The sequence below is a fragment of the Acinonyx jubatus genome, chromosome E4 (assembly GCF_027475565.1).
Source record: "Acinonyx jubatus isolate Ajub_Pintada_27869175 chromosome E4, VMU_Ajub_asm_v1.0, whole genome shotgun sequence".
Taxonomy (NCBI): domain Eukaryota; kingdom Metazoa; phylum Chordata; class Mammalia; order Carnivora; family Felidae; genus Acinonyx; species Acinonyx jubatus.
In genome coordinates this window covers 2,549,029-2,574,657 of record NC_069395.1, presented here as the reverse complement: position 1 = coordinate 2,574,657, position 25,629 = coordinate 2,549,029, and the positions used below count along the sequence as shown (strand labels likewise).

General features: G+C 54.1%; 1 protein-coding gene and 1 long non-coding RNA gene across 10 annotated transcripts in view; one reads left to right on the top strand and one right to left on the bottom strand.

The window, feature by feature from the left end:
• LOC113596190 (uncharacterized) lies at window positions 1–1,093 on the bottom strand. The gene is made up of 2 exons (XR_003416954.2): window positions 518–1,093; window positions 1–207 (listed from the first exon to the last, which is right to left on the bottom strand). It is a non-coding gene; the product is annotated as an uncharacterized LOC113596190 (long non-coding RNA).
• A 979-nt stretch (window positions 1,094–2,072) lies between these two features.
• Window positions 2,073–25,629, top strand: part of ARHGEF11 (Rho guanine nucleotide exchange factor 11) — an 86,873-nt gene continuing 63,316 nt past the window's right edge. For 2 of the 9 annotated variants that reach the window (XM_027048334.2, XM_027048329.2), the window contains exon 1: window positions 2,074–2,431. In XM_027048334.2, coding sequence (XP_026904135.2) covers window positions 2,400–2,431 — 32 coding nt within the window. In that variant the 5' untranslated portion in view covers window positions 2,074–2,399. Of the gene's footprint in view, window positions 2,432–25,629 lie in introns of all 9 variants that reach the window. The other 7 variants (XM_053209201.1, XM_027048335.2, XM_027048332.2 and 4 more) reach the window with 5 other exon arrangements.

Sequence of the window (25,629 nt, the reverse complement as noted above, 5' to 3'; positions counted from 1 at the left end):
TTGTTTTTAAAATATCGCATGTATTCAGAAAGCACCATAGGGCTTGTCTGGCGACCACTGGTTGGTCTATCAGCACAGAGGAAGTGTCCACATTCGGGAGCATCATCCTCGCAGGTAGAACGGGAAAGGAATAAACAATAGGACAGCAGCAATTTGGACCGTGGCGCTTCAGATGCCGGCAGACCACCCGTCTTGGGGAGTTCTGACCTGGGAGGTGGTGAAGACGGGTGAAGGCAGCCGGTCTTTCTTTTAATTGTCAACTTGTACTTGGGTATCATCTAGGGGAAGCTCCTGGGTTATTCTAATCGTCAGCCAATGCTTACTCGTCTTTCCTCGTGCCAACTGGTAACGCTGCTGGGGTCAGTCCACACGGCTCCCTCCACACTGCTCATGGATGTGTGGGTAAGCACACGTGCACCTGCGTGTATTCCCCGCCCCCCCCTCGCCCCCCAACGATCAAGGTGGTGTGGGAGGGAGCGAACACACTGCCCGCGGGGTGTTCTACAGTAGCACTTACCTAGACCGGAAGACAGAGAGCATTCCCCAGTCCCGATGGAAAAGTTTCCTTTTTATCTTATTTTTAACGGTAATGCCAGGGACCCTCTGACCAATGTCATGTTACTGGGAAAGATTGAGGCACCGTGATTCTGCGAGAGGGGTTGTAAAGATACAATTGTCCTTGAAAGGCTCTTCCACCGAGTTCAAAAACGCTCCAGGGCTGGCACCAAGGTGCCCAAACGCAGGGGAGCGGGAAGAGCGAAAGGTCTCTGCCTCCCAGGTGGTGGGGGGGGGGGCGTCGGGGGTAGGGAGGTCACGGACACCGGGAACAGACTAAAGAGCTCCCGGCACCCAGGAAGAAGGGCCGCACAGATTTTTGGAAAATAAGATGAGGTCAGAGGTGGAGAGAGGGTGAGCAGCGGCGGTGGGAGCGCCCCGGGCGGGAGAAGGGGGAGGGGGCGGCGCGCGCCGACTCGGCGAGCCAGGGCCGGGGCCGGGCAGCCGGCGGGCCGGGCCGGGAAAAGCCGGGGATCCCGACGCGCCCGAGGCCGGCTAGGCCGCGCGGAGAGAGGGTGGCGCGCGAGGGGCGGCGGGGCGCGGGGGGGAGGAGGAGGGGCCGGAGGGGGGGTGGAGCGCGGGGAGGGCCGGGAGGAGGGGAGCGGGGAGGACGGCCCGGAGTGGGGGAGGACGAGCCAGAGTGGGGGAGGGCCCGGAGGAGGGGAGAGAGGAGAGCGGGGGAGGGGAGCGGAGAGGCGGACCCGGAGGAGGGAGGGGGAGGGGCTGGGGGAGGGCCCGGAGGAGGGGAGGGAGGACGAGCGTGGGAGGGGTGCAGGGAAGGCCCAGAGGGGGGAGGGGAGCTGGGAGGAGAACGCGGAGCGGGGAGGGGCCGGGGGAGGGGCCTGCGGGCCGCGCCGCCGGAGCGGGGCCGAAGGGGGCGGCGCGGGCACGGACGGGCGGCCGGCCGGGCCTGCGCCCGAGGAGCGGCGCGCCGAGGGGGAAGGGCCCGGAAGGAACCGCCGAGCCGCCTTCCGCGCGCGCCGGGCCGGGAGGCGAGGCCGCGGCGGGCGAGCGGGCGGGCGGGCGGCGCAGGGGCCGAGACGAGCCGGGGCCGGGCGGCCGCGGGCCGGCGCGGAGGAGGCCGCAGGCGGGCGGCCGCGGTTGATGGCGGCCGGCGGCTGGCGGCGGGCGCGGGCCGGCGGCGCGGAGAGGCCGGGGGTCCGGCGGGCGTGAGGCGGGGGCGCCGCGCTGCCGGGGAGGCGCTCGCTCGCGCGCTCGCCGTGCGCCAGCGGCCCATTGAGGAATTTCCAGACCTTTCACGGAAAGGCTGCTTTTTTTCCCTTTTTCCAAGGACGTTGGTAAGCGCGGTCCCGGCGGCGGGCCGGACCTGAGCGGCCGCCGCGGCGCGCACGCCGCTGCACGGTGGCGGCGGCGGGGCCCGGCCCGGCTGGGGTCCCTGTGGCCGCGGCCCGCGGCGCTGGCCGGCGGGCGGCCCGGGGGGCCCGCGCCCGCTCTCCGCGGTGAGCGCCGACATGCCGGGGGCGCGTTCTTCCTGCGGTCCGCGCCGGAGCCCGCAGCGCCAGCCGTGAAGAGATTTGCGGTCGGGGGTTTGTTTTCTGAGGTCACAGTTTTTCCTCTTTTTCTTTCGGTTTTTTTCTTCTTCTTTTTCTTTTCCCTACGGCGGGGGAGGGGACCGGGGGCCAAGAAAGGACAGCATGCTGGCCGGTGCGAGTAGAGTGGAGCCTCAGTTCCCGGGGTCCTGAGAGCCCAGCGCACGGCACCCGACCATCCGGCCGCGAGCGGGGAAGCCCTCCTCCCGCCTCTCTTAACCATCGCAGCCGATTCGGCCCCGATCCCGACGTCCACACTGCAGGACCCTGGCGGCGCGGACGCGCTGAGGAACCATGAGTGTAAGGTTGCCCCAGAGCATAGACAGGTAGGTTTACGGATGATGTGCTTTTCAACACTTTCTTAAGGAAAGGCTGGGAGGGTGGGTGTTGCATTTGGATAAAAGGTTGCAAAGCCCGGGTCGGGGTGGGAGCGACCGTCTCTGGGGACCCTCCGGACCTGTCTGTGTGTTTATGTTCTGTGTGTGTGTGTGTGTGTGTCCGCGTCCTGATTCCGTGTTTTTTTAATCTACCAGCAATAGACAGCAGAGCTGGGAGAGCAGAAAGAGGGGCCGTGCTCCCAAGAGCCTTTGACTTTTGCCTTGCTACAGGCTGATTTTGAGCCCCTAACACGCCAGTTTAGGGGGCGGGAGGCGACACGAGCCTGGTCACGTGAGTCCCCAGGGTGGATTGGGACTGGCTTTAGGTGTTGAGCTGCTGGGGGAAGGGCCCTGCAGGGGCGTGGGCCTCCGCCTGCTGGTTGCTACGGAATGGTGGGGCTTGGTGATGGGGTGGATTCCATTTCTAGAACTAGGAGGATGTTGCAGGCCTGACTGATGGGACAGAAACACCCTTTGCACCCATACAGGTCTGGATTTTTGCCAGTGGCTGATAATGGCCCGGCAAACGCACAGGGCACATTAGAATCTCTTGCTCTGCAGGCTTAGGGTTTAATTGGAGTCCTGCTTACGGGCGCACGTTCTAGGCTTGATCTTCTAAGCCGTTTTTAAAAAGCCTGGTTCTGCAGGATGGGCCTTTCCTCTGCCTAGGAGTTGTGGGCTCTCAGGCCTAACCTGCAGAGGCGCTGGGCCTTGGAGTCTGAGCCCAGGACCCACCCCCCACCGGCCTCTGCTTCACTGGTTACCACCGCAGTTTACAACTTTGTGAGGCCTTTGCCCACCGCCCTCCCCCCCCCAACGCTTTCTCCTTAAGAATCTTGACAGAGGCCTGCATTGTGGGTGCTGCACACATCCTAACTGGATGGAGATGGGTGGTTGCAGGACTGAGCACTGGCCTGGAGGCCGTGTGAGCAGAGCGGCAGGGAAGGGCAGGGAGCGGTGGTGTTTTCAGGCCAGTTAACCTTTGATTATCCATGCTAATAGTAATTTCTTTTCGGCTGTGGAACGCAGCCTGAGTATAATCTGTCCCTCCCAGACACTCCTCTGTGTGTCGTCCCCGAGTCCTGTTTAGATCAGTTCAGCATCAGATCAGCTCAGCAGTCCCCCAGCCCGGGACCTGACTTGGCAGCGGTGGGGGGAGAAGGCGGCCAGCCGCAAAGGACATAAGGCGTGTGCCCCTTCCCCTCGTTGTTGGCCTCTTGTAAAGGGAGGCCCGAGGTGCGTCGGGGCAGGGAGGTGACATGGTTGCCGCCTTCTCTGTTCCTCCTGCTGGAGTTTGGAAATTCGTGCACCTGCCTTTTGTGAGATTTGAATGGTGAGTGATTTCTTAGAAATCGGGGATGTGAGCAGGTGGAAACCCAGGCTTAGGGGGGCAAAGAAAGAGGCCATGACGGTTCCCGGGCTAACGCGAGATGCCCCTCTGGGAGCCTGTGTCTCCTCGTAGTCTTGTCGGGATTCATACAGTGCAGGACATCTTCCTAAGAGCTTTTGTAGGACATATCTCATCTGGGCCCACGGCGTTTCTGAGGGGCAGACAAGTTGGATGTGATTCCGTTTTACAGAGGGGGTCACTGAGGCTCGGGAAGGATACGTGGCTTGCCCAGTGCCATCTTGCTGGACCAGTGGCAGAGTCTGAGCTCCGATGCAGGTTGTCAGGCCCAGGCTCTTCTGCTTGCCACACGCTAACAGGGTTTATGACTTGGTCCCGTGGAATGTGGTGTTAGTCTCTCCTTTTGACAGTAGGTGAAGATGCCTTTCAGTGTTCCCTTTGCACTTTTTTTTAAGGGTCATTTATTTGTTTTTAATTTCTTTTTGAGAGTGGGAGACGGGCAGACAGTCGAGGGCGAGAGAGAGAGAGAAAGAATCCCAAGCAGAGCCCAACATGGGGCTCGATCCCACGAACTGTGAGATCAGGACCTGAGCCGAAATTAAGAGTCGGATGCTTAACCGACTGAGCCACCCAGGCGCCCCTCCCTTTGCACTTTTTAACAGTCTTGGGGCCAACACTAGCTTCTGTAGTAAAGCACTGTTTTCTCCTGGGGGATAAGGTACCTTTGCAGGCTGAGAGCATTCCTCGCCTCTGCCCCCACCTCCGCTCTCTTCCCCGTTAGGTATCTCCCGTTGTATCCGATCTCACCCCCGAGGCTGCGGGCTCATTCTGCTGGGCCTTTGACATCTGAGGTTCAAGACTCTGGATTTTAAATAATTCATGATTTTACTCTGCACTGGAGGGATTGAGCAGAAGGAATGCTCCAGATTGTGGCGTCAGGGTTTCTCTTATAGTTTGTCCACGTGCCGTGTAGGGTCTAGCATGAGACGCCAGACGGGCGTTTCAGAAAATTGAAGGACGCGGCTCCTGCCCACAAAGAGTGTGCAGTCTATTTGGGGAGCGAGGGAAGGGTCCCGAAGACCAGGGAAAGGCAACACTAGGCTGTAAGCCGCGCACAGGCAGGGACTGTGTCTGCTTTGCTCAGCGGTAAGCTGTGCGCACTGAGCTTTCGATAACTGTGTGACAGGTGATTGTGGGAAGGAGTGAGCGTGGCAGCAAGCAGAAAGTCTTCCATTTCAGATTGTCTCAGCGCTCCGGTGTTGGTTTCCCAGGTAGTCAAAGCGGGGTCAGAGAAGGCCTCCTAGGTGGCGTGTATTTCCCAGGGGATAAACCACGTGGCACAGGACCACGTTTGTGGGGAAGAACCCCCTCTAGGGGACGGACACCCGTGTCCGCTGGAACGAGGGGTATTTGTGACTGATCTTTGTCTCTCCGTATTAATCGGTTGTGACTGACACATGGGCCCCAGCGGCTGCTTGAGCCCCTGTCGGTTTTGCCCGTCGACCCCTCGTCTTCTCCAGAGATCCTGAAGGTGTGTTTGGTGCTGCAGGTGGAGGTGAGGACGCTGAATTCGTCTTATGGGAACGGTAATGAGTTCTGCTGAACGATCTAGATCCTTCTGCCTCGTCTCCAGTGACACACGTTTCCACGCCGGCCGGGTGGGTTAGGCGGTTGCGTCCGCACGGCAGCTTTCCTCCGTGCAGAGGAAGATCGCCCCTGTGAGGCCAGGACAGACGGCGAAGTAGGAGAGCTAAGCCAAGAGGCCCTGGTTTGAGCCCTGGCATGCCCCTTGACTCCGTGACCTTGGGCAGGTCACAGACCTTCTCCGATTTCCTTGTAGGCGAAACGAGTGTTCGCTTATGTGCAAGGCCTTCTGGTTCACAAACATTTTCACGCTGTGTGGCATTTGAGGATTATAACATTTATTGCGTCTCTCTCGTGGGGCTGTTGAAAAGAGCAAATAAGATAATATATTTCAGATTGCTTTCTAAGCTGTAAAGCTGTAAAGGAGTTCTAGGCGGTGAACTCCTGAATTTGATTTAGCGTCATGCAGTACTTTCTGAACTAGCCCAAAACAGATTTTGAGTAACCGAAGGATCCTTGCGTCGTTTCGAAGCATTTGACCAGAGTGAACAGGCTGTTTGTGCAGAAGTCCGTGGTCGGAAGGGAGAAGTACTTCTCCTGTGGTCTGTGCTGGGTGATAGACCTGAGGAATATGAGAAGAGGAAGCTTCTCAGGAGTGTTGATGAGTGGGAGGGACCGTAGCTACCTTGGCTCCCTTAGATTTGGGGTGGAAAGAATTTGTTTCGTGATCTCCAGCCATCCCCAATTCAGAGTAAATCCAGACCCAGCAACCGCCCTTATCAGAGATCTGAGGCTGAATGTAACCTTTCCCTGTCGGTAGCCTTTTTTCTAGAAGAGACCCAATCTTGGGGGTGGGGGGGTGCACAGGAAGGAAGGACGGTAGAGAGCCTTGCGCTTTGGGGAAGGTCTGCAGAGAAGAGACGCTGGGTGCCCAGACAGGGCTTATGTGGAAAGGAAGGGGGTGGTTCTGGGTTCTCTTCCCACCTTGGCTGCAGGTTCTTACCGAGCCCCAGGTCCTAGAAATCCCCATTCAGCTGAGTTTAGATGGTTGGCCTCCCTCCCATTCAGAGCTACAAGTAATAAGCCCCCTGAAATGCTGAGTCTCCTCCAGGACATACTCTTGCCCCGTCTGGGGTGAGACGAGAGGTAGCAGCGGATTTGGAGATGAAACGTTTGGTGGTTAATCACCACTATGGCCGGAGCACGCTGAGCTCAACTCCAGATTCATTCACTTCAAAAGCATTTTTGAAAGAGCGCCTTTTTTTTTTTAATTTTTTTTAATCTTTATTTATTTTTGAGACAGAGAGAGACAGAGCATGGATGGGGGAGGGTCACAGAGAGGGAGACACAGAATCCGAAGCAGGCTCCAGGCTCCGAGCTGTCAGCATAGAGCCCGATGTGGGGCTCGAACTCACGGACCGTGAGATCATGACCTGAGCCGAAGTCAGATGCTTAACCGACTGAGCCACCCAGGCGCCCTGAAAGAGCACCTTTTGATTAACAAATTTATTTAGGGTTTTGTTTTGTTTTGTTTGTTGTTGTTGTTGTTGTTTTTGGTCGGGCTACTGTCAGAGTCCTTGCCACCCATTTAAGAGAATAAATAAAAAATGTGAAAAGTTAAGTGATGGTATGATTTCATCAAAAATAAAAAGATCTTATGAAGGGTAATGGCTCATTCCCAAATTAGTATAGAGACAGAGTCCTGGAAACTCATAACCCTCACGGAGTGGAGTTTGGGAGCCCGGGCCAGCACCCCGCACTGCCGCTCTGAAGGTCTGGGTGGGATCCCATGGGAGGGAAGGGCTTCCGTGTGTGTGTCATCCCGGGAAACGCCACAGGAGTTATTTTAACCTATGTTGACGGAGTCCGCTTCGTGTCTTCATAGTGGCACTTACCGCCTTTCGGACTCCACTTTAGTGGCGTGTTCATCTTGTTTTGTTATTTTATTTTATTTTATTTTATTTTATTTTATTTATTTAAAAAAACTGTTTTTGTTTTATTTTACATTTGGGAGAGATAGAGTGAGCAGGGGAGGGGCAGAGAGATGGAGACAGAATCCGAAGCAGGCTCCAGACCACGCTGTCAGCACAGAGCCCGATGCAGGGCTCGAACTCATGAACCACGAGATCGTGACCTGAGCCGAAGTCAGGCGCTCAACTGACTGAGCCACCCAGGCGGCCCATTGGCATGTTATTTTAAAACGGTTTATCGCGTGGCCCTGAAGAGCCTCTTCGGGGACCCCCCCCCGGGGTCCGTGCATGCTTTCCCTTCTCAGCCCCTGAGTGGCCCATGGCAGGACCCGCACACAGCCCGGCTCTGGCCTCCAGGGTCACTCCTGCGCCCCGTGGGGGTCAGCAGCGCTCACGAAGCTACAGGTCCTGTCTCAGAAGAAAAAAGGAATCGTTCCTTCACTCAGTCACACTGGGTCCCTCCCGAATGGATCTTTAGGGCTCTGAGTGACAGGGGAGCACATCAGCCCGCAGCCTCTTGGGCTCGGTCCCTCTGAGAGCATCATGTGTGTGTCCTTTCCAGAACCAGGACTTTTCCCCCGGGGATCTTGGTCTGGCCTTCCGGGAAACGGTGAAAGTGAAAGTTTGCAAAGACCAGGGGCAGAGCTGGTGCTGCAGGGATGGAGGAGAGTGGAAGTGTGCTGAGGGGCCCGGAGCAGGGGCTGCAAGGTGCTCTCACATCTGGAAGGACACCCGGAGCTGTGGCAGGAACGTCACACGGGTCCTAAGGCTTAAGGGGTCACCTTGCCCTTTCCTGTTGGCTCCAGAATGGACACCTCTGGGGCTAGTTTGCAGCAGGTGGAGTGTCTCTCCCATACTGGCTGGTCCCTCGAGGAAGGTGGCTCCACATGGCTAGCACAGTTAGGGTCTCAGACTTGCCTCTGCTCCAGTTTAAGCCCATTGCATTGTCTTTTCATCCTGACTTCAGCGTAGGCCCTAAAATCACGAGTATTCTTTTATCTCTTTGTTTGACTTCAGGGTTTTCGTCCTCATTCTAAAGAACAGCAAACTAAGATATGAATGCACAAGGAAGGAGCTTTGAAAAGTCAGGGGAAGTGATTTCAGAGTCTTGGTTTCCAGCACTTTCTCCGCCAGTATTTGAAGCTACCATAAGGTGGTCTGTCGGGGTCTGTCGTCACCGGTCGTGGCCTGGCCTCAGGTGCTAGAGGGGACCGGGTGACTCCAGCAGCCTCCCGGGTGATGCCTTGTGATCTGTAGTCCGCTTGCTGGACGGCAAATATCTATCAAACAGCCGCACACCTAGCTCGGTCCTTGGTGTCCTGGCAGATAACGTCGGGAGGGAACGTTAGCGAAACAGCACATAACCACGAAAGGATAGTAGTAATTGCTCAAGTCCGTGTGTGTCGAGAGGTGCGTTCGGAGGAGAGGAGAGAGCGGGTGCTAAGAAAGGCAGCCGGGAGAGGGCAGGTGGAAATTAGGGAGAGGGGAGGGGCCGCGGCAGACGCGCAAACAGCACCGGCAGAGGTTCTAGGTGGGACCAGCATGGGGCGCGTCGGGGTGGTAAGATGGTGTGTGTTTGCAGAGCAGGGAGAAAGTAGGTTGTCGAGGTGGGCAGGATGGGGGGATAAAGGCGTTCGGACTCGATGCGGGAGGGAGAAGGAAGCCAGTGAGGTTTGTGTGTTACGTGCAGAGAGAATGCGGACTGCGGACGTCGATAGGCAGATCGGAAGAGAGCCTGGGGCCCGCAGGCCGGCAGGGAGGTTGTGCGGCCGTCTTGGCAAAAGATAACGTGGAACAGAGAAGAGAGGCAGGACCCGTATGACACCATGGAGGGGAAATCTGCAGGGTCTGTTACGGCTGAATCCCATTTGATTTCCAAGGTGCCGAGACAGGTTGGCTGGGAGGAGGGTCAGGCTGTCGCTGGAGAGAATGGGACCGTCCGTGAGTCTGTCTCCTATTGGCTCCCAGTAGTTCGCTGACTGTGGCCGCAGCCAGCGATCACTTCCCTTGCCGACACAGCCCTTGGGTTGGGCCTCCTGACCACATAGTTGTAGTTCTTCGTGGCAGCCTCTTGAAGGGAGCGTGAAGGGAGTCGGGTCTGGGAGATCCCTAGGGAAACTGGTCCTGGTCTGAGGAGGCGGGCACATGTGTGATGGGGATGAACTCACACTGCACCCCCACGCGGCAGACTGGGCCCCGGGGCGGGGGGGGGGGGGGCATCTCTGCGGGAGTGGTGCTGAGACCAGAGTTACAGAGTCCAGGATTTGGGGCGAGAAGGTCCTTGTGGGAGCCCCCACTCAACCACCACCCGGCCGTGCGAATTCTGTGTTGTCAAGGTGGCTGGTGGGACCAGGACCAGACAGGCCTGGGCTCTACTCAGCTGTCACGGAACACCCGGGTCTGGGGGCTCCGGCCTGTGCTCGCCCTAAACTAGGGACTGGCAGACATTGCTCCGGGGACACCAAACAAACACGGGACGGTACTTAAGAACCCAGTGCGCAGGATCTCGTCCTAAAGGCATCCTTTGCAAGACACCCACGGCGCCTTTCCTTCCCTGCCCAGACCCCCCAGCTGGGGCTCCCCCCCAGCTGGGGCTCCGTGGCTCCTTCCTTCAGCTCGGCCCACCTCTTCTTACTGTGCCCCCCACCCGCTTCCTGGGCCCACACGCCCCTCCGCACCTGTACTCGGGCCTGCTCTTCCCCCCACGACTTCAGGGAGGCCATTTCTGGTGAATGCCACCGCGCTTGTACGTCTCTGTCATTCAGTGTCCCTTCTGTACACACGTACAGCAGTTGGACTCTCACCCTTTGTGTAAAATCATTCACGTAGGGGTCCTAGCAGAACGCTGCACCCCTGGCGCCCTGTGGTCGGCGGGTGCCGGTGTGCTTCTGTCCTTCCCATGCTCTGTGTCAGTGACAGTGTCTCTTCCTGTCTCTTCTTTCCTGTGGGTGGATGTCTCGTGCCCAGCTGGCTCTCTCCGTACGGCATGCACACCTGCCTGCTGTTAACTGACTTCACCTGCAGCTCCTTCTGGACATTTCCCATCCCCACCGGGCCTGGCCACAGAGTTTTCGAGGAAGCAGCTCTCTACACAGTGCTGCCGGGAACGGAGACCAAGAATTCAGTGCTCGGTCTTGGGCACTTGGCGTTTCTTCTAGGGACAGAGCAGCCTTGTTGGGGCTGCTTCTCAGAGGCCGGGGGATTTCCCCACTGGCGGCCTGGCTTCCGGGCTGCCTCTCCCCGAGGGGGTCTGACGGCACCGGGCCCACCCTGCTATTGTCCTGCCCGCCCCAGGCCCCAGGCCGGCCCCATTCAGTTCCCAGAGCAGACCCACGGAGAAAGGCTGCTGTTGTCTGGGGGAGACGGTGGAGAGAGTGCAGTCAGCAGCCCTGTCAATGGACCTTGTGTGGGGCCAGAGACGCACGCCCTTCCTGCTCAGGGCCCTGGGGACGGGGGCAGAAACCACGCATGCCAGTGTCTTCGCAGGGACAGGGCTGAGGTTCGGGAGGGTCCGTGCTGGCCCTCAGGTTAAGAGGTCTGGTCCACTTCTCGAACCTTCAGGGCTTCAGCGGGAGTGAGCTACACACACCCCTCTCCGCTGGGCGGGGAGACAGAAGGTGGGGGACGGAGTGTGATCCCACCCGGAGCTCTCTTTGGTGACACCTGCTGACGCACGCCGGAGGGACACCGAGGAAGGTTTCCTGGAGGGAGGGACCTTGAGGCCTAAAACAGAGCCAGGCTAGCGGGGGCAGGAAGGGCGAGGTGTGGGGGGGGGGGGGTGGCCACGGGACAACGAATAGGTGAGCCTGGACGACGGCAAGGAGCTGGGGCCCGTGTCTGGGTTCGGGGGGTGACGTGAATGGGATGCGCCATGAGGAAAACGGGGGTCCCTGTGGCGTCGAAGGAGCAGTGACAGAGCCGAGAGGCGATCAGGCAGGGAGCTGTCGCCGCCGGGGGTGGAGAAGGACGGTGGGACACTGAGCAGCTGGCTGCATGGGGGAGGACGGTGCCCCATCCTCGGTGCGGGTGGGGGTCCCCCTCGAACGGGAGCGCCGGAGTGGACAGCGTGCTGCAGGGAAGGAGGAGCAGGGCGCACCCCTCTCAGGCGGTTGGTTGGAGGTGCTGAGCAGGCAGGGGCTGGGGCCGGCGGGCCGCCCGCACCCAGGGGAAGCGAGAGCGAGAGCGGGTCCCACAGAAGAGGCTGGGAGGGAGCAGCGGAGAGGCAGCGGCGGAGTGTCGAACGCTCCCACAGGCTGAAGGCGGAAGGGATAGAGAAACGTCTGGACGTAGGAGCATTTTCTTGGCCTCTGGGCCTGGAGGGCAGGCGGGAGCCAGTGTGCAGTGGGTGGAAGAGAGAAGAGAGGGTGAGGAGACGGTGACAGTCTGGTCCGTTCTCGTACGAGGTCTGCTCAGGAGGAAGGGGAGGTCCTTGATGGAGGGACTTTGAGTTCGGTTTCTCAAGGCAGGACTAGGCTGCCTGCAGCGGAGGTTGCAGTTGTAGGCATCCGTCAGAATCATCTAGAGCCGCTAGAGATGTGTGTTAGCATACCCACGGCAGGGCCTCCCCCCTGGGAGTCACCTCCCCTCCCTCACCCAGGGAGGCGGTTTCTGACTCCCTGAGCTCCCTGAGATTGGGATCTGGCCTGAGCATTTGCATCTTCACCAACTTCCCGGGTGAGGCCCCTGCAGGTGACTCCTGTGCGGGTCGGGGCGGGTGGCCCACGCCTAGAGAACCACCGAGGACGCCTGTGGCCCTGCTTAGGTCTTCTGGTGCACGCACAACAGAGCTTTGTACGCGTGCTTCTCTCTGCTGGGAATTTTCTCGGTAGCTCAGGAACATCCGGGGGGGCAAGGGCTGGTCACTCTGTAACCTTGGTGCCTAACCTAGTGCCACTTAGATGCCCAACACGGGATTTCTGGGCCCTCATCTGTGAAACCTCGTTTAGCCTTTTTCTGCCTACCTCTGGTGTAGGTGCCAATAAACCTGGTCTACTAAAGATCTCCAGGGGTTTATCTAATTTCATAGTGAACTAAAGCCAAAAAGAAGGTCAGAAAAGAATTATATAGAAATTTCAAGATTTATAGTAAATGCCAAAATTGAACATCCGTAATTTCAGCAATTCAGTTTTGTATTGAAAGAATACATTTTCTAACGTGGTTGGCAGACTGATGCCCGGCTCTGAATTTTCCAGTGGGCAAGGTCCTTGACGTGCCATTGATTCCCCTTAGAATGTCGGCAGAGCTGTTACAACGTGGGTCCTGCCCCCAGAGAGCTTCCGTCTCTGGAGCCCACTTCTGTGCAGTGGCGGTTCTGCCCTGTCAGCCCTCACTGCCCTCCACTGGCAGTGTCTTTGCAGGGTGGGGGCACCGTGCTGTTCCGGGGCCCCTGTCGCTTCCCCTGAAATTGGGCTGAGGGACTGCACAGCTGGGGTTTCCAAGAGTCCCCTGACCCTTAGTCTCTCCTTGGTTTCATTTTCCTTTTTTCCCTCTGAATCAGTGGGCTGTTTCTTTCAGCTTCTAGAAAACCCCCAGACCAGTGGCCACAGAAGTCTGAGGTGTAGGTATGGGTCGTGGACCATGATCTGTGCGGGCCAAAGCCAGGCAGCTCCTGCGGGATTCCTAACCCACTACCGGCCCTGCGATCATCTGATTATGCAGCAGGATCCCAGAGGAAATCCGGGTTCTCCTAGCAGGGCCCGGCGTGGGCCTGATGGCTTTGCTTCTGCTTTAGCGTTGGTCTTTCACTAGTTCTGAACTTGAGGCCCGACAGGTGGAGAAAGGACTGGGTGCAACATGGGGGCAGAGACCACTCCCCTGTCAAGATCCTGCTGCACATTTGTTGGTCTGGGATGTGGGAATTTTGTGTGGATTCAACACACATATCAAATACATATTCAATGTTAGGCAGTGTTTTAGGCACAGGGGATACACTGGGACTTAGACTGCACCGGGGAAAACAGACAAGTGAGTATATAACTTGCTTTCGTTGTTGTCTGTGATCCAAACATAAGTGAGTTTAGTGAAAGCTGGGTTCGTAATTGCCACGGGAGAGGCAGGACGGGGATGTGTCAGGGTGAAAAGAAAGATCCGAGTCGAGAGGGCGGTCAGTGTTTGAAGCAGGGGAGGACGTGGTTGGTGGGGAGAGAAGGAGGGCAGGTATAGGAGCCGGGAGAGAGCACTGATGGCCTCCTTTGTACTTTGCAGTATAACGTATCGTTGGTGGAGCGGTTTTGTTTCTTGTCCTGTTGAGGTAGTTGGGCCAGTATTTGCGTTCACGTGTCGCAGACGTGGAAATGGGCCCAGAGAGGCTGTGGTGACTTACCTGGGTGTGGACGCTGGTGAGTGACAGAGCCGGGACTAGAGCCTGGCATGGCACGGTTCCACTCTCCTCGGCCCGGCGGGGCCTGGTGGGCATGCGCGTCCTGGGAGGGAGCCAGGCCTCAGGCGTGCCCGGCAGGAAGAGATTGGGGACCAGGAATCAAGCTTCCTCCAGGAAGACCTCCTTGCCCCTGGCCCGCTCGGGATCTGAGGGCTTGCATTCACTGGCTGGTTGATGACCCGGAGAGGGTGGCACTTGAGTAGGGGCTGGGTGAGTTGGGGGTGCCGGGAAGAACCAAGTGTCCCCAGCAGTCACTCCGAGCCCTTCCACCACGCGGCGTGTGGCACCTTGGAGCTCCTCAGGGGCTCGTCTGTGTTCTCTGTGGTGGCCGGGACCGTGTCGCAGGTGGGTGCTCAGTGAAGTTTTACTGAAGGAATGGATACAATTTTTTGAAGATTGTAAGTTACGTCTACACCTGACACGGGGCTCACACAACCCCAAGATCAAGACGCACATGTTCTAGCAACTGAGCCGACCTGGGGCCCCTACCATTTTTTCATTGACGGCTTTATAGAGGGTAATTCACATACCTAAAATTCACCACTTTAGAGCATACAAGTCAGCGCGTACAAGTTAGTGTATTCAGGGTTGTGCAACCATCCCCACTTGCTAATTTCGGAAAATCTTCATCACCCCAAAAAGAACCCTTGTGCCCATAGCGGCCGCTCCCGTTGCCCCTCCCCCCAGGCCCAGGCAACCATTAATCTACTTTCTGTTTCTGTAGATTCGTTTATTCTGGACATTTCCTGTAAAGAGAATCCTACAGTATGTGGCCTTTTATGCCCGGCTTCTTTCACTTAGCACGGTATTCTCAAGGCTCATCCGTGTCGTGGCATGTCAGTGCCTCGGTCCTTTCTGTGGTCGAACGCCGTCCCTTCGCACGGGGAGACCACCTAGGTCATCCACTCCTAGGTGCGCGGGCACCGGTGTGTTTCCACTTCCTGCTAACTGGTCCCCGCGGACATTGACGCGTCGTGTCTGTGGGGGCGCGTGTTCTCGTTTGTCATGGGCCCGTACCTGGCGGGGGACGTGGGGGGATTGCCAGATCATGTGGCAACGGTATGCTTAGCATTTTTAAGGAACCGCCAAACCGTTTTCCAAAATGGCTGCACCACTTTACATTCCCGCCAGCAAACCGTGAGTCTGGTTTCTCTTCACCTTCACGGACACTTGCTACTGTCTGTCTTACAGCCATCCTCGTGGGTGGGAAGTGGTTTCTCGTGATTGTCGTTTGTTCCCTTAATGAAAACTCACGGTGACCATCTTTCACGTGCTTATTGGCCATTTACATATCTTCTTTAGAGAAACGTCCATTCAGATCCCTTGCCCGTTTTTTGTTTGGATTATTTGTCTTTCTATTGTTGAGAAACGGATACAGTTTCAAACAAAATGACCTAACCTCGGGGGCCTTAGTTTCATCCGTGATCCAGTGGGAGAGTCTCATGTGGTGTCTGAGACCCAGGTCCCCACCTTCTCCCTAACAGTCACCTTGCCGGGCCGGGACTCTGAGCTCTGTTTTCCTCCTGCGGTCTCGCCTCTGTCGCTTTGGTTATTTACCCCAGAGACTGAGTTGCTTGGGAGCGCTGTGAGCTGAATTCCTTTGGAGAGGTGCGTGTGTGTGTGTGTGTGTGTGTGTGTGTGTGTGTGTGTGTGTGTTTTCTAGGACAACGGTTTGAGGAATGGTGCTGAATGGGTAGGGAGCACAGAGGAGCAGAGGGCAAGAAGGGAGCTAGAGCAGGTAGGGAAAAGAATCTCCCAAAGTGGCAACTGTGACGTTCTCTTTCCTTGGACTGACAAGAGTGCTGGTGGGCGCACAGCTGACCTCTGTCTGCCAGGAGCCCACTGGCGGCCCGCGCTGCCCCCGCGTCATCAGGGCCGCTCGCCGAGAGTCTGCTTCGTGTCACTTCCTGTCTCAGTGAGCTGTGTGACGGTGCCGTTGCAAGCACCAGGATGCAAAGCGGACAGAGGCTGAGCGCCCACTTAATAACCAGCCCCACGGCCCCGAGTGTGCAGTGCTGTCCCCGTGCGCCTGCCGTGCACTTCAACCTCACCGTGGGCGTGTGAGGAGGGCCTGGGGCGGATGAGGGACGGTGACCTGCTTTCCCTTCCCTCCTCTCCCTCCTCGGGCCTGGCGGCCCTAGGACGCACTGTTGTGACAGCTTTTTCCCACGTTGGAATCGTCCCCCTTCTGGTACAGCTCAGCTCCTCCATCTTCCCATGAATGGGGGACCTTCCGTCCCTGGTGCTATTTAACAGGGGCCCCGCTCGCTCATCTGTGTGGCTGCCCAGTCTGTCACCGTCATCGCGTGCGGAGCCTTTTATACGAAAGCTACAGGACCGGAGAAGGAGTGGGCTCGGGCAAGAAGATGACCGGCTCGTAGGCCCGGAATCCACGCTTCAGGAAGGCGAGCAGGAAAGGGGGTGAGGAGGGAAGGAGGCGGTGGCCACCAGCAGCCTGAATTCGACTGGAATCCGGATTCTTTTCCCTCCGCCAGACTTACGCCGCATCTCGTTTTGGCTAGCATCCTCTCCGTCAGCTTCCACTCCTGCGCTGTGCTGCGTGCTCACGTCTCCGCCAGATGCCTTGAAGAAGCTCATGGGGACGGGTGGTCGCCGACCTCGCCTTTCCTTAACGGCTGATGATGTTGGGCATCTCCTCCTGCGCCTGGTGGTCGTTTGCATACCTTCTTTGGAGAAGTGTGTGCTGTTGAAGCAGCCTTGCCTTCCTCGGACAAATCCCACTTGGTCGTGACGTATCCTCGTCTTCCCATGTTGGTGGATTTGATTCACTAGTAGTCTGATGAATTTTCGTGCATGTAGTTTTATTTAATCATTACAACGACGCTCTGAGAATTAGGGTCCTCGTGAAGAAGCCAAGACAAGTAGGCAGCTTGCCTGTGACCAAATGGCATCAGAACTGGACCAGGAACACTCGACTTCCGAATTTAGTATGATTTTCTTTCCAGTGCTCCACTTTGCCCCTCTTTACAAAAAAAAAGTTTTTTAATGTTTATTTTTGAGAGAGAGAGAGAGACACAAAGTGCAAGCAGAGGAGGGGCAGAGAGAGAGGGAGACACAGAATCCAAAGCTAGCTCCAGGCTCCGAGCTGTCAGCACAGAGCCCGACGCGGGCCTTGAACCCATGAACGGTGAGATCATGACCTGAGCCAAAGTCAGACGCTTAACTGACTGAGCCACCCAGTGCCCCTTTCCCTCTTTCTAGTGTGGGTAACCAACAGATTTCATTTATGTGGGCTGTTGTCCTTTTTTAAAGCCTCATCACTGTTGCTTAGAGTGTAAATTCCCAGAGGGTGGTCTCACTAATGCTCTTGTCACATGGCCACACAGGACTTAACATCGGATGCATTTGGGATGATAATGAAGTTTATATCCTTGACGGTTACTGATTTGATTGGAAATGTGTCCTTGTCTCCTTGTGGAATCTGGAACATTTCCGGATAAGGACATACGTGTGATTCTTCTTTCTTTTCTCAGCACCCAGAGTTTGCTGTGCCCAAATACATACTTACTAAAGACTGTGGGGTGGGAGGGGTGCGTCTCTGTCGTGCCCACCTGAAAGCTACCCCTTAGACGTCCCTTACGTACCCTGCTGGCCACGTGTTCGTTGGGTGTCGTCTTCTGCCTGAACTGTGTGCCCCATCACACCTGCCTCTCTACCTCCTTGCCGCACGGTGACTGGTTCATCAAAGACTGGAATCACTGAGAACTTGCTGATGGAATCTCATTATATCTTTTGCTTTTCCTACCTTTCCGATGTGAGCATAGGCAGACTGCAATCCATTTCACATTGGGGTACACACATTTAGAGACCCAGGAAAGCTCTGGGGCAGCTCAGGAGAGTGAGTAGGGGGTGCGTGGGCAGACATTTACCTGTGAGCGTGTGACCCTGGCAGGCACATCTGAACGCTCTTGAACTGTCATTGTCTGCAGGTAACCCAGCGGCCTTGTGTGTGTGCCAGCATCGCTCTCTGCGACACCTTAGCTCCTGCTCTGGTGTCAAATGGGAGAGGGGTGGTGACAGTTCATTTCAATATTAGTCAAAGCCTGACATCCCCGAGAATATATCTTCTGCGAAACAAAACCATGTATTAAGTTACAGAGGCAGATGAAATTGCTTTTTGGATGATCTGTTTTTGCTGATTATTTGTGCCGCCTCTCCGGTAACGTGGGTATTTGGGATTTACTTGCCTGTGCATTAATTGATTAAGTAATCATTTGTACGTACAAGTAGATAGAATGCAAGAGTATGCCCCTGTTGTGATTTTCGCTGTTTTAAATCCAGAGGCCATCGCCTCGTTTTGTGATCTAGCGACACTGTGGCCTGGACGATGAGCAGGATGTCTTGGGGCAGGCTTGTGTTACCAGGAAAAGGCGCCTGTCTGTGTCTCTATAATTGAGAAGCACAATGTTGCGTTTCTGTGTGGGCCCAGAATACTTTTTTCCCTTAATGCTGGTTTTTTTTTTTTCCTTTTAGTAGCTTTATTAAGGTATATTTGATGTACCATCAAAACGCACACACTTAAATAGAGTATACACCTTGATGCTTTTTGACGTATGTGAGTACCTCTGACACTGTCACCCCAATCAGAATAACGAACATACTCATCACCCCCAAATGCCCTTTTCATCTCTCTCTCCTCCCCAACCCCGGGGAACTTCCCTTGGGGATTTCCTTCTTTCATGGTAGATTAGTTCCCGTCTTCTGTAATTCTGTCCAAATGGAATCCTACACCGTGGCCACTTTTCTTGTCTGACATCTTTCCCTCGGCACAGTCATCTGAGGCTAACCCGTGTTCTACAGGTCGGCGGTGTGTTCCTTTTTATTGCTGAGTAGTATTTCAGTTTACGGGTCACTTGTGTGTCCGCTCCCCTGTTGACGAACAGTTACAAATAAAGCTGCCGGGAACATTTGTGCGTAAGGCTTTGTGCAGACCTCGGCTCCCGTTTTTCGCGCACTGGCCCTGGTGTCGTGTGCTAGGTGTGTGTTTGACATCACGAGATGTGGCCATACCACTTTCCAGAGTGCTTTTCCAGTGTTGTATTCCCACTAGGGGTGTGTGAAAGTTCCAGCTCCCGTGCCCTGCAGCCAGCATGTGGTGCGGTCAGTCTTTTCCACCGTAACCGTGTGGGTGTGTGCACAGCGATATCTTACTGTGCTTTTAATCAGCGCATCCCTGATGCCCAACGGTGCCGAGCATTGTCGATGTGCCTGTGTGCCACACATGAGTCTTCCTGGATGAAGGGCTTGTTCAGGTGTTTTGTCCCTTTCTTAATTAGATATAATTGCTTACGATTAGTTAAGTCACTGAATTATAGGTGTTCTTTGTGTATTCTAGAGTTTCTCTGTCACAATATGTTTTTGTAACTGTTTTCTTCTAGTCTGCGACTGGCTTTTCCATTCTTACAACTCTTTCTTTTAAAGCTTGTTTTAAATTTGCATGCAGTATGGTGCGCCTGGGTGGCTCAGTTGATTGAGTGTCCAATTCTTGATTTTGGCTCAGGTCATGACCCCAGGGTCGTGGGATCAAGCCCTGCGTTGGGCTCCACACCGAGCGGGAAGCCTGCTTGGGATTCCCTCTCTCTCTCCCTCTGCCCCTTCCCCCCCTGCTTACTTGCTCAGTCTTTCTCTCTCTCTCTCTCTCTAAAATAAACTTTAAAAAATAAAATAAAAACTAAATTTGCATACAGTAGAATACAGTATATTTAGAAGGGCAAAGTTCTTAATTTTTTTTGGCGTTTTATTTTTTGAGAGAGCACAAGTGGGGGAGGGGCAGGAGAGAGAGGGGAAGACAGAGGATCTGAGGGGAGTTCCGTGCTGACAACAGAGAACCCGATGTGGGGACTGAACTCATGAACCACAAGATCATGACTGGAGCTGAAGTCAGATGCTCAGGACGCTCAACTGGCTGGGCCACCCAGGCACCCCTAAAAGTTCTTGATTTTGATGAAACACAACCTATCAGTTTTTCCTTGTGTAGCTTGTGCACTTTTTATTTAGAAAATACTTGAGGGGTGCCTGGGTGGCTCAGTCAGTTGAGCCACCTCATTTTGGCTCAGCTCATGCATGACCTCACGGTTCATGAGTTCAAGCCCTGCATCGGGCTCTCTGCTGTCAGTGCAGTGCCTGCTTTGGATCCTCTGGCCTTCTCTCTCTCTCTCTGCCCCTCCCCTGCTCGTGCACACTCTCTCATTCTCTCTCTGTCTCTCTGTCTCACAAAAATAAATAGGTAAAAACTTTAAAAAAGAAGTTGGTTCTAGCTCTTATGTTTAGAGCTATGATTTATTTGTAGTGACTTTTTGTGTGAGATTGGGGCAAGGTTATTTACTTATGTATTTGGCACATGGGTGCCCAGTTCTAGCACCATCTGCCAGAACACGTATCCTCTCCCTGCCGAGTTTCACTGGCATCTTTGCTGCGGATCAGTTGATCGTACGTGTGTGGTCTGGACTCTTTGTTCCGCGCTCTCTCTCTCTCAGTAACACGGCTTTGGTTATTGTCACCTTATTGGAAGTCTTGAAATCAGGAAATGCAAGTTTTTCCAATGCTGTTCTTTTGTTTTCAGTATTAAATTTTTGCTTATTCTGGGTCCTTTTTGTTTCCATATAGATTTTAAAATCAGTTTGTCGTTTTCTACAAAAATGCCTCCTGGGATTATGACTGAGAGCTTGATGGCTCATAGTTCGGTTGGAGGCAAAGGTGCCCTGACAATACCCGGTCCTCTGGCCAGCAAGGTTGGCGTATTTCCCTGTTTATGGAGGTCTTGACTTTCTGTCACCGCTGTTTCACAGCTTTCAGTGTACGGGTCTTTATCGGTCTTTTGTCAGATTTCTCCCTCCATGTTTCATAGTTCTGATGCGGTTTTAAATGGTAGTTTTTACAGACCAGTTTCAATTGATTTTTTTTAATGTTTGTTTATTTTTGAGAAAGCGTGAACGGGGAGGGGCAGAGAGAGAGGGAGACGCCGAATCCGAAGCAGGCTCCAGGCTCCAAACTGTCCTCACAGAGCCCGACACGGGGCTCGAACTCACAGACCGTGAGATCATGACCTGAACTGAAGTCGGACACTTAACCTACTGAGCCACCCAGGTGTCCCAGGTTTCATTTGTTTTTGTATATGGTTTATTTTTGTACATTGATCTTGTATCCTGCAACCTTGCTAAATTCATTTATTAGTTCTTGTAGTTTATTTTGTTAATTCTCCAAGATTTTAGAATCAGCTGTCTAGTTCTAAATCATGTCGTAGGCAGATGATAACAGTTTTTACCTCTCCATTTCCAATCTGTGTATTTTTGAGTTTTGGGGGAAAATCAGGATTTTACAGCTTTTTGCTAGACCCATAGAGTAGACATTGGGTTCTCCCTCACTAGGGTATCTTTAAAAACCAAAAAAAAAAGAAGATCATTAAATCCTTCTCTCCAGGAGTGTCAGACATTTGTGTGTCAGACGCTGTCTAGTGGCCGGTGGAGGAGACAGACGTGTAAACAAGTAATTATAATTTAACAAGTAAGTGGAGTGAGCACCCGGTGCTTGGGATCCATGTGCGTCGGGCGCTCAGTGGCAGGGCCGTTCAGACGCGGGGCGGAGCGTGAAGCACTCCCTGCCGCCCTGCTGCCCTGGACGTGGGTGACAGAGGAGTCCTCGGAGATTTGTCCGGTTACCCTCCCTGTCCTAAGACATTCTAAGTCTTCTCCTGATGGGTTCTGTTTATTACGACTGAGAGTCTGAAAGGAATGTGTCTTTATCTATAGTTCTTTTTAGAGAGAGGGAGAGAGAGAATCCCAAGGAGGCTCTGCACTCTCAGCACGGAGCCTGACACAGGGCTTGAACTCTCAAACCACGAGATCATGACCTGACCGAAGTTGGATGCTCAACCAACTGAGCCACCCAGGCGCCCCTGTTTTCTTTTTTTTTTTTTCAACATGTGTTTATTTTTGAGAGAGAGCGAGAGAGACAAGGCAGGAGTGGGGAGAGTCAGACAGAGTGGGAGACACAGAATCCGAAACAGGCTCCAGGCTCCGAGCTGTCAACACAGAGCGTGACACGGGGCTCGAACCCACGGACCGTGAGATCATGACCTGAGCCGAAGTTGGACCCTCAAGCGACTGAGCCAGCCAGGCACCCCTGTTTTCTTTCTTTAAAAAAAAAAAAAAAAATCTTCCGTGTTCCTGTGGCGGCCTGTGCTTCTGGCTCGAAACCTCCTCGAGCCGAGGCCAGGGGCAGTGCAAGCAGGATACTCGACGCTGTGTTAGTCTCAGTACTGAATCGTGCTGCTGTGTTCAGAGAGCCTTGGGAGGGGGTCCTGCCACCCCCTTTCTGCAAGGCTCTGTTCTGTGTAAAAGCGTGCTAGTGTGTCCCCATCTTTGTTATTCTCATAGTAACCTAGACCTTTACGTGTCTCCTGCCACGTGCATTTTGGGGGGAGCATGCTTTTGACCTCGTCGCCCCCGCCTAGATCCCAGGGTCTGGTGGGGGTTGGGGTGTGTGCATTGGTATAGCTTCTCTTTAGCCTACTTGTCATGCTGCGGGCTCCTGCAAATGATACAAGATCGCTCCCATTTCACAGACAAGGAGATGTCTGCGGGCCACCAGGGGGTGAATGATAGGAGGCACGCCCGTCAGTAGAGAATTCCGGATTTTCTGGGTCACTTAGGAGACGCTGAGACCAGCGCTCTTCATTCTGGAGGTGGGGACTCTTGCTCACAGAGGACGATGGCCGAAAACCAGTAACACTGGCCGTAGCTCTTGCTTTCCTTGTGCCCGGCCTGTCGTGGGTGCCGAGCCTGTGGGGTGCAGGCCTGGCTTGGGGGTGGCCGGGTGGGCCGTGGCTCCTGCAAGCGCATTTACTGCCGACCCGGAGCCAGGAACCTGATCCACGTTCTTCCCTTGACACTTCTTGTGTCTCACGCCTTGTGACCTCCCTCTTCTATCATCCTGTTCTTGAATGAAGCACTCCCATAGAGCGAAGCGGCCGCCGCGAGGTGGGAACCGAGCCCGTGGTCTTGACTGAGCGAGCGAGTGTGTCCCGCTCGGCCCGGGAAGCACACCTGTCGGGCCAGCATCGTAGTCTGGTGGTGGGTTTTCCGTTACTACCTCTTTCTCCCTTGGTGGCGAGGAGACCTCGCCTGTACCTACCTGTGCCCAGTGTGGGAAGGCCCTCTGTGACCTTAAGACCCCTCACAGCACGCTTCCTGAGGGCCCGGGGGCAGGTATGGCACTAGGCCTTCAGGCTGCAGAAACAAAGGAGACAGTCCTTGCCTCGGCTTACAGACCATCGCATAGATAAGTGCAGTTGACCCTTGAACGAACGGCACAGGAGTTAGGGGCGCCGCCACCCGCCCCCATGCAGTGAAATGTCCACGTGTAACTTTGAGTCCTCAAAAACTTAACTACCAGTAACCTGCCGTTCACCAGAAGCTTTACCGGCACCATAAAGTCGATAAACACGTGCTTTGCACGTTATACGTATTATAGAATATTATTCTTACAGTGAAGTAAGCCAGAGCAAGGCCAGTGTTAGAAAAATCATGAGGGAGATTTGCGGTCCGTTTACAGCACTGCCCTGTGTGGTTCAACAGCCCTCCTGTGAAGCAGACTCTGTTTTCCAGATTCAACATGGGTGACTTGACAAAAATCCTGAACAAAAATCTTAGACCACTCATTTTGAACATTAGGAGGATAGTATCCATCAGTGTCCTAGGAAAGACCTTTTCTTCCACTTAGTAAAACCAGAAAAGCGGTTTGATTTTTACAACTTCATTGAGATATATTTCACATACCATAAAATTCATTTGTTTCAACTATACCGTTAAGTGGGTTTTTATGCATTCACAGAGTTGCAAGGCCATCACCACTAGTTTGATCTAGAATTAATTTTCCAGTGCCGTGAGAAGCAGCCCCGTGATCGTTAGCAGTCATTACCTTGTCCTGCCCCCTACCCCTGACCCCAGCCCCAAAAGCCCCGAGTCTCCTCTCTCTCCGGAACATGCCTCTTCTGAACATTCCACGTAAACGGTGCCCCACAACATGAGGACTTGTGCCTGGCTTCTGTCACTGAGTATCACGTGTTCAGGGTTTATCCGTGTTGTAGCGTGTGTCTGTGCTTCGTGCCTTTATTTCAGTTTATTTTCTTTAAGATCTGTTTTTAAGTAATCCCTACACCCAGCATGGGGCTCGAACTCACGACCCCGAAATCAAGAATCACATGCTGTTCTGACTGAGCCAGCCAGGTGCCCCCATTCCTTTTTTAAAAATTGCGGGTTAAAAGTATGGAAAGAGCCCAATATATACACACATACAATGGGCTATTACTCAGCGATCAGAAAGAAGGAAATCTTGCCGTTGCGATGACATGGATGGAACTGGAGGGTATTATGCTGAGTGAAATTAGTCAGAGAAAGACAAAAATCATATGACTTCATTCATATGAGGACTTTAAGACACAAAACAGATGAACGTAAGGGAAGGGAAGCAAAAATAATATAAAAACAGGGAGGAGAATAAAACAAAAGAGACTCTTAAATACAGAGAACAAACTGAGGGTTGCTGGAGGGGTGGTGGGTGGGGCGATGGGCTAAATGGACAAGGGATATGAAGACACTTGTTGCATGAGCCCTGGGTGTCATATGTAAGCGATGAATCACTAAATTCTGTTCCTAAAATCGTTATTACACTATATGCTAACTTGGATGTAAATTTTAAAAAAATTTTATTGAAAAAATAAAACTGTTCACCCTGCAAAAAAACGATTGCTGGTTAACGTGTCATTGTACAGACAGACCACCTTTGTTCCCTGTTTGTCTCTTGATGGACTTTTGGGTTGTTTCTGCTTCGGAGCTGTGATGATTAATGTGATTATGAGTGTTCACGTGCAGGTTTCTGCCTGGATGTGTGTTTTCAGTCCTCTCGGGTTGTACCCAGGAGTGGAATCGATGCATCTGTGATCCTCTGCATGTAGGATCTGGAAGAATTGCCAAGCCGTTTTCCACAGCGGCTGCGTGCCTGCACGTCCCCCCCGGCAACGTATGGGGGTTCCGTTCTCTCCACATCCTCACCAGCTCTTGTCACGTACCCTTGTTTTGGTTTTAGCCGTCCTCGTGGGTGCGAGGTGGTATCTCATTGTGGTTTTGATTTGAATTTCCTTGATGACTAATGATGTTGAACATGTTTTCACGTGGTTGTTGGCCATTTACATGTCTTATTTAGAGAACTGTCCATTCAGGTCTTTTATCCATTTAAAAAAAACTTTTTATTGTTGTTCTGTAAGAGTTTTTTTGTATACTCTGGCTACAGGTCCTTATCAGATAACATGATTTGCAAATTCTTTCTCCCACTGTGTGGGCTGCCTCTTCCCTTTCTGGATGTTGTCCTTGGAGGCACAGAAGTTCTTAATTTGAGTATGATAACTTGATGCTGTGGGTTTTACTTTTTATTTGTCTGGGGGGAAGTGTGAGATGAATTGGATAGGTGCTCCGGGCAGCAAGGTCATGTTGAGAGAAAGCAGGAGAGCTTGAGCCAAGGCATATTGAACCTGGGGGTGGGGTGGGTACTTTTATGGCCAACAAAATGGTTCAGAGCTAAGATAACAGCTCCTGGCCTCCTTAGTGTGTTTTGAACTTTGCAGCCAGTTAGACTGGCTGCACCTTCCACAGAATTTCCCACCAGCCAGCTTGGACTAGCCAATGAATTTGCATTGGTAAGGAGTCCCCTTGTTTGGGTCAGTTCGCGGCTCAAGACTCATTGAGAAGCTGCGGGAAGTAAGAGAAGGGCGTTTATGCTTTCTCCGTCCCTTTAAGAGCTCCGTGTAATCCTCTGACCTTGGCATCGCTGTCCTTGGAGAGCCCTGATT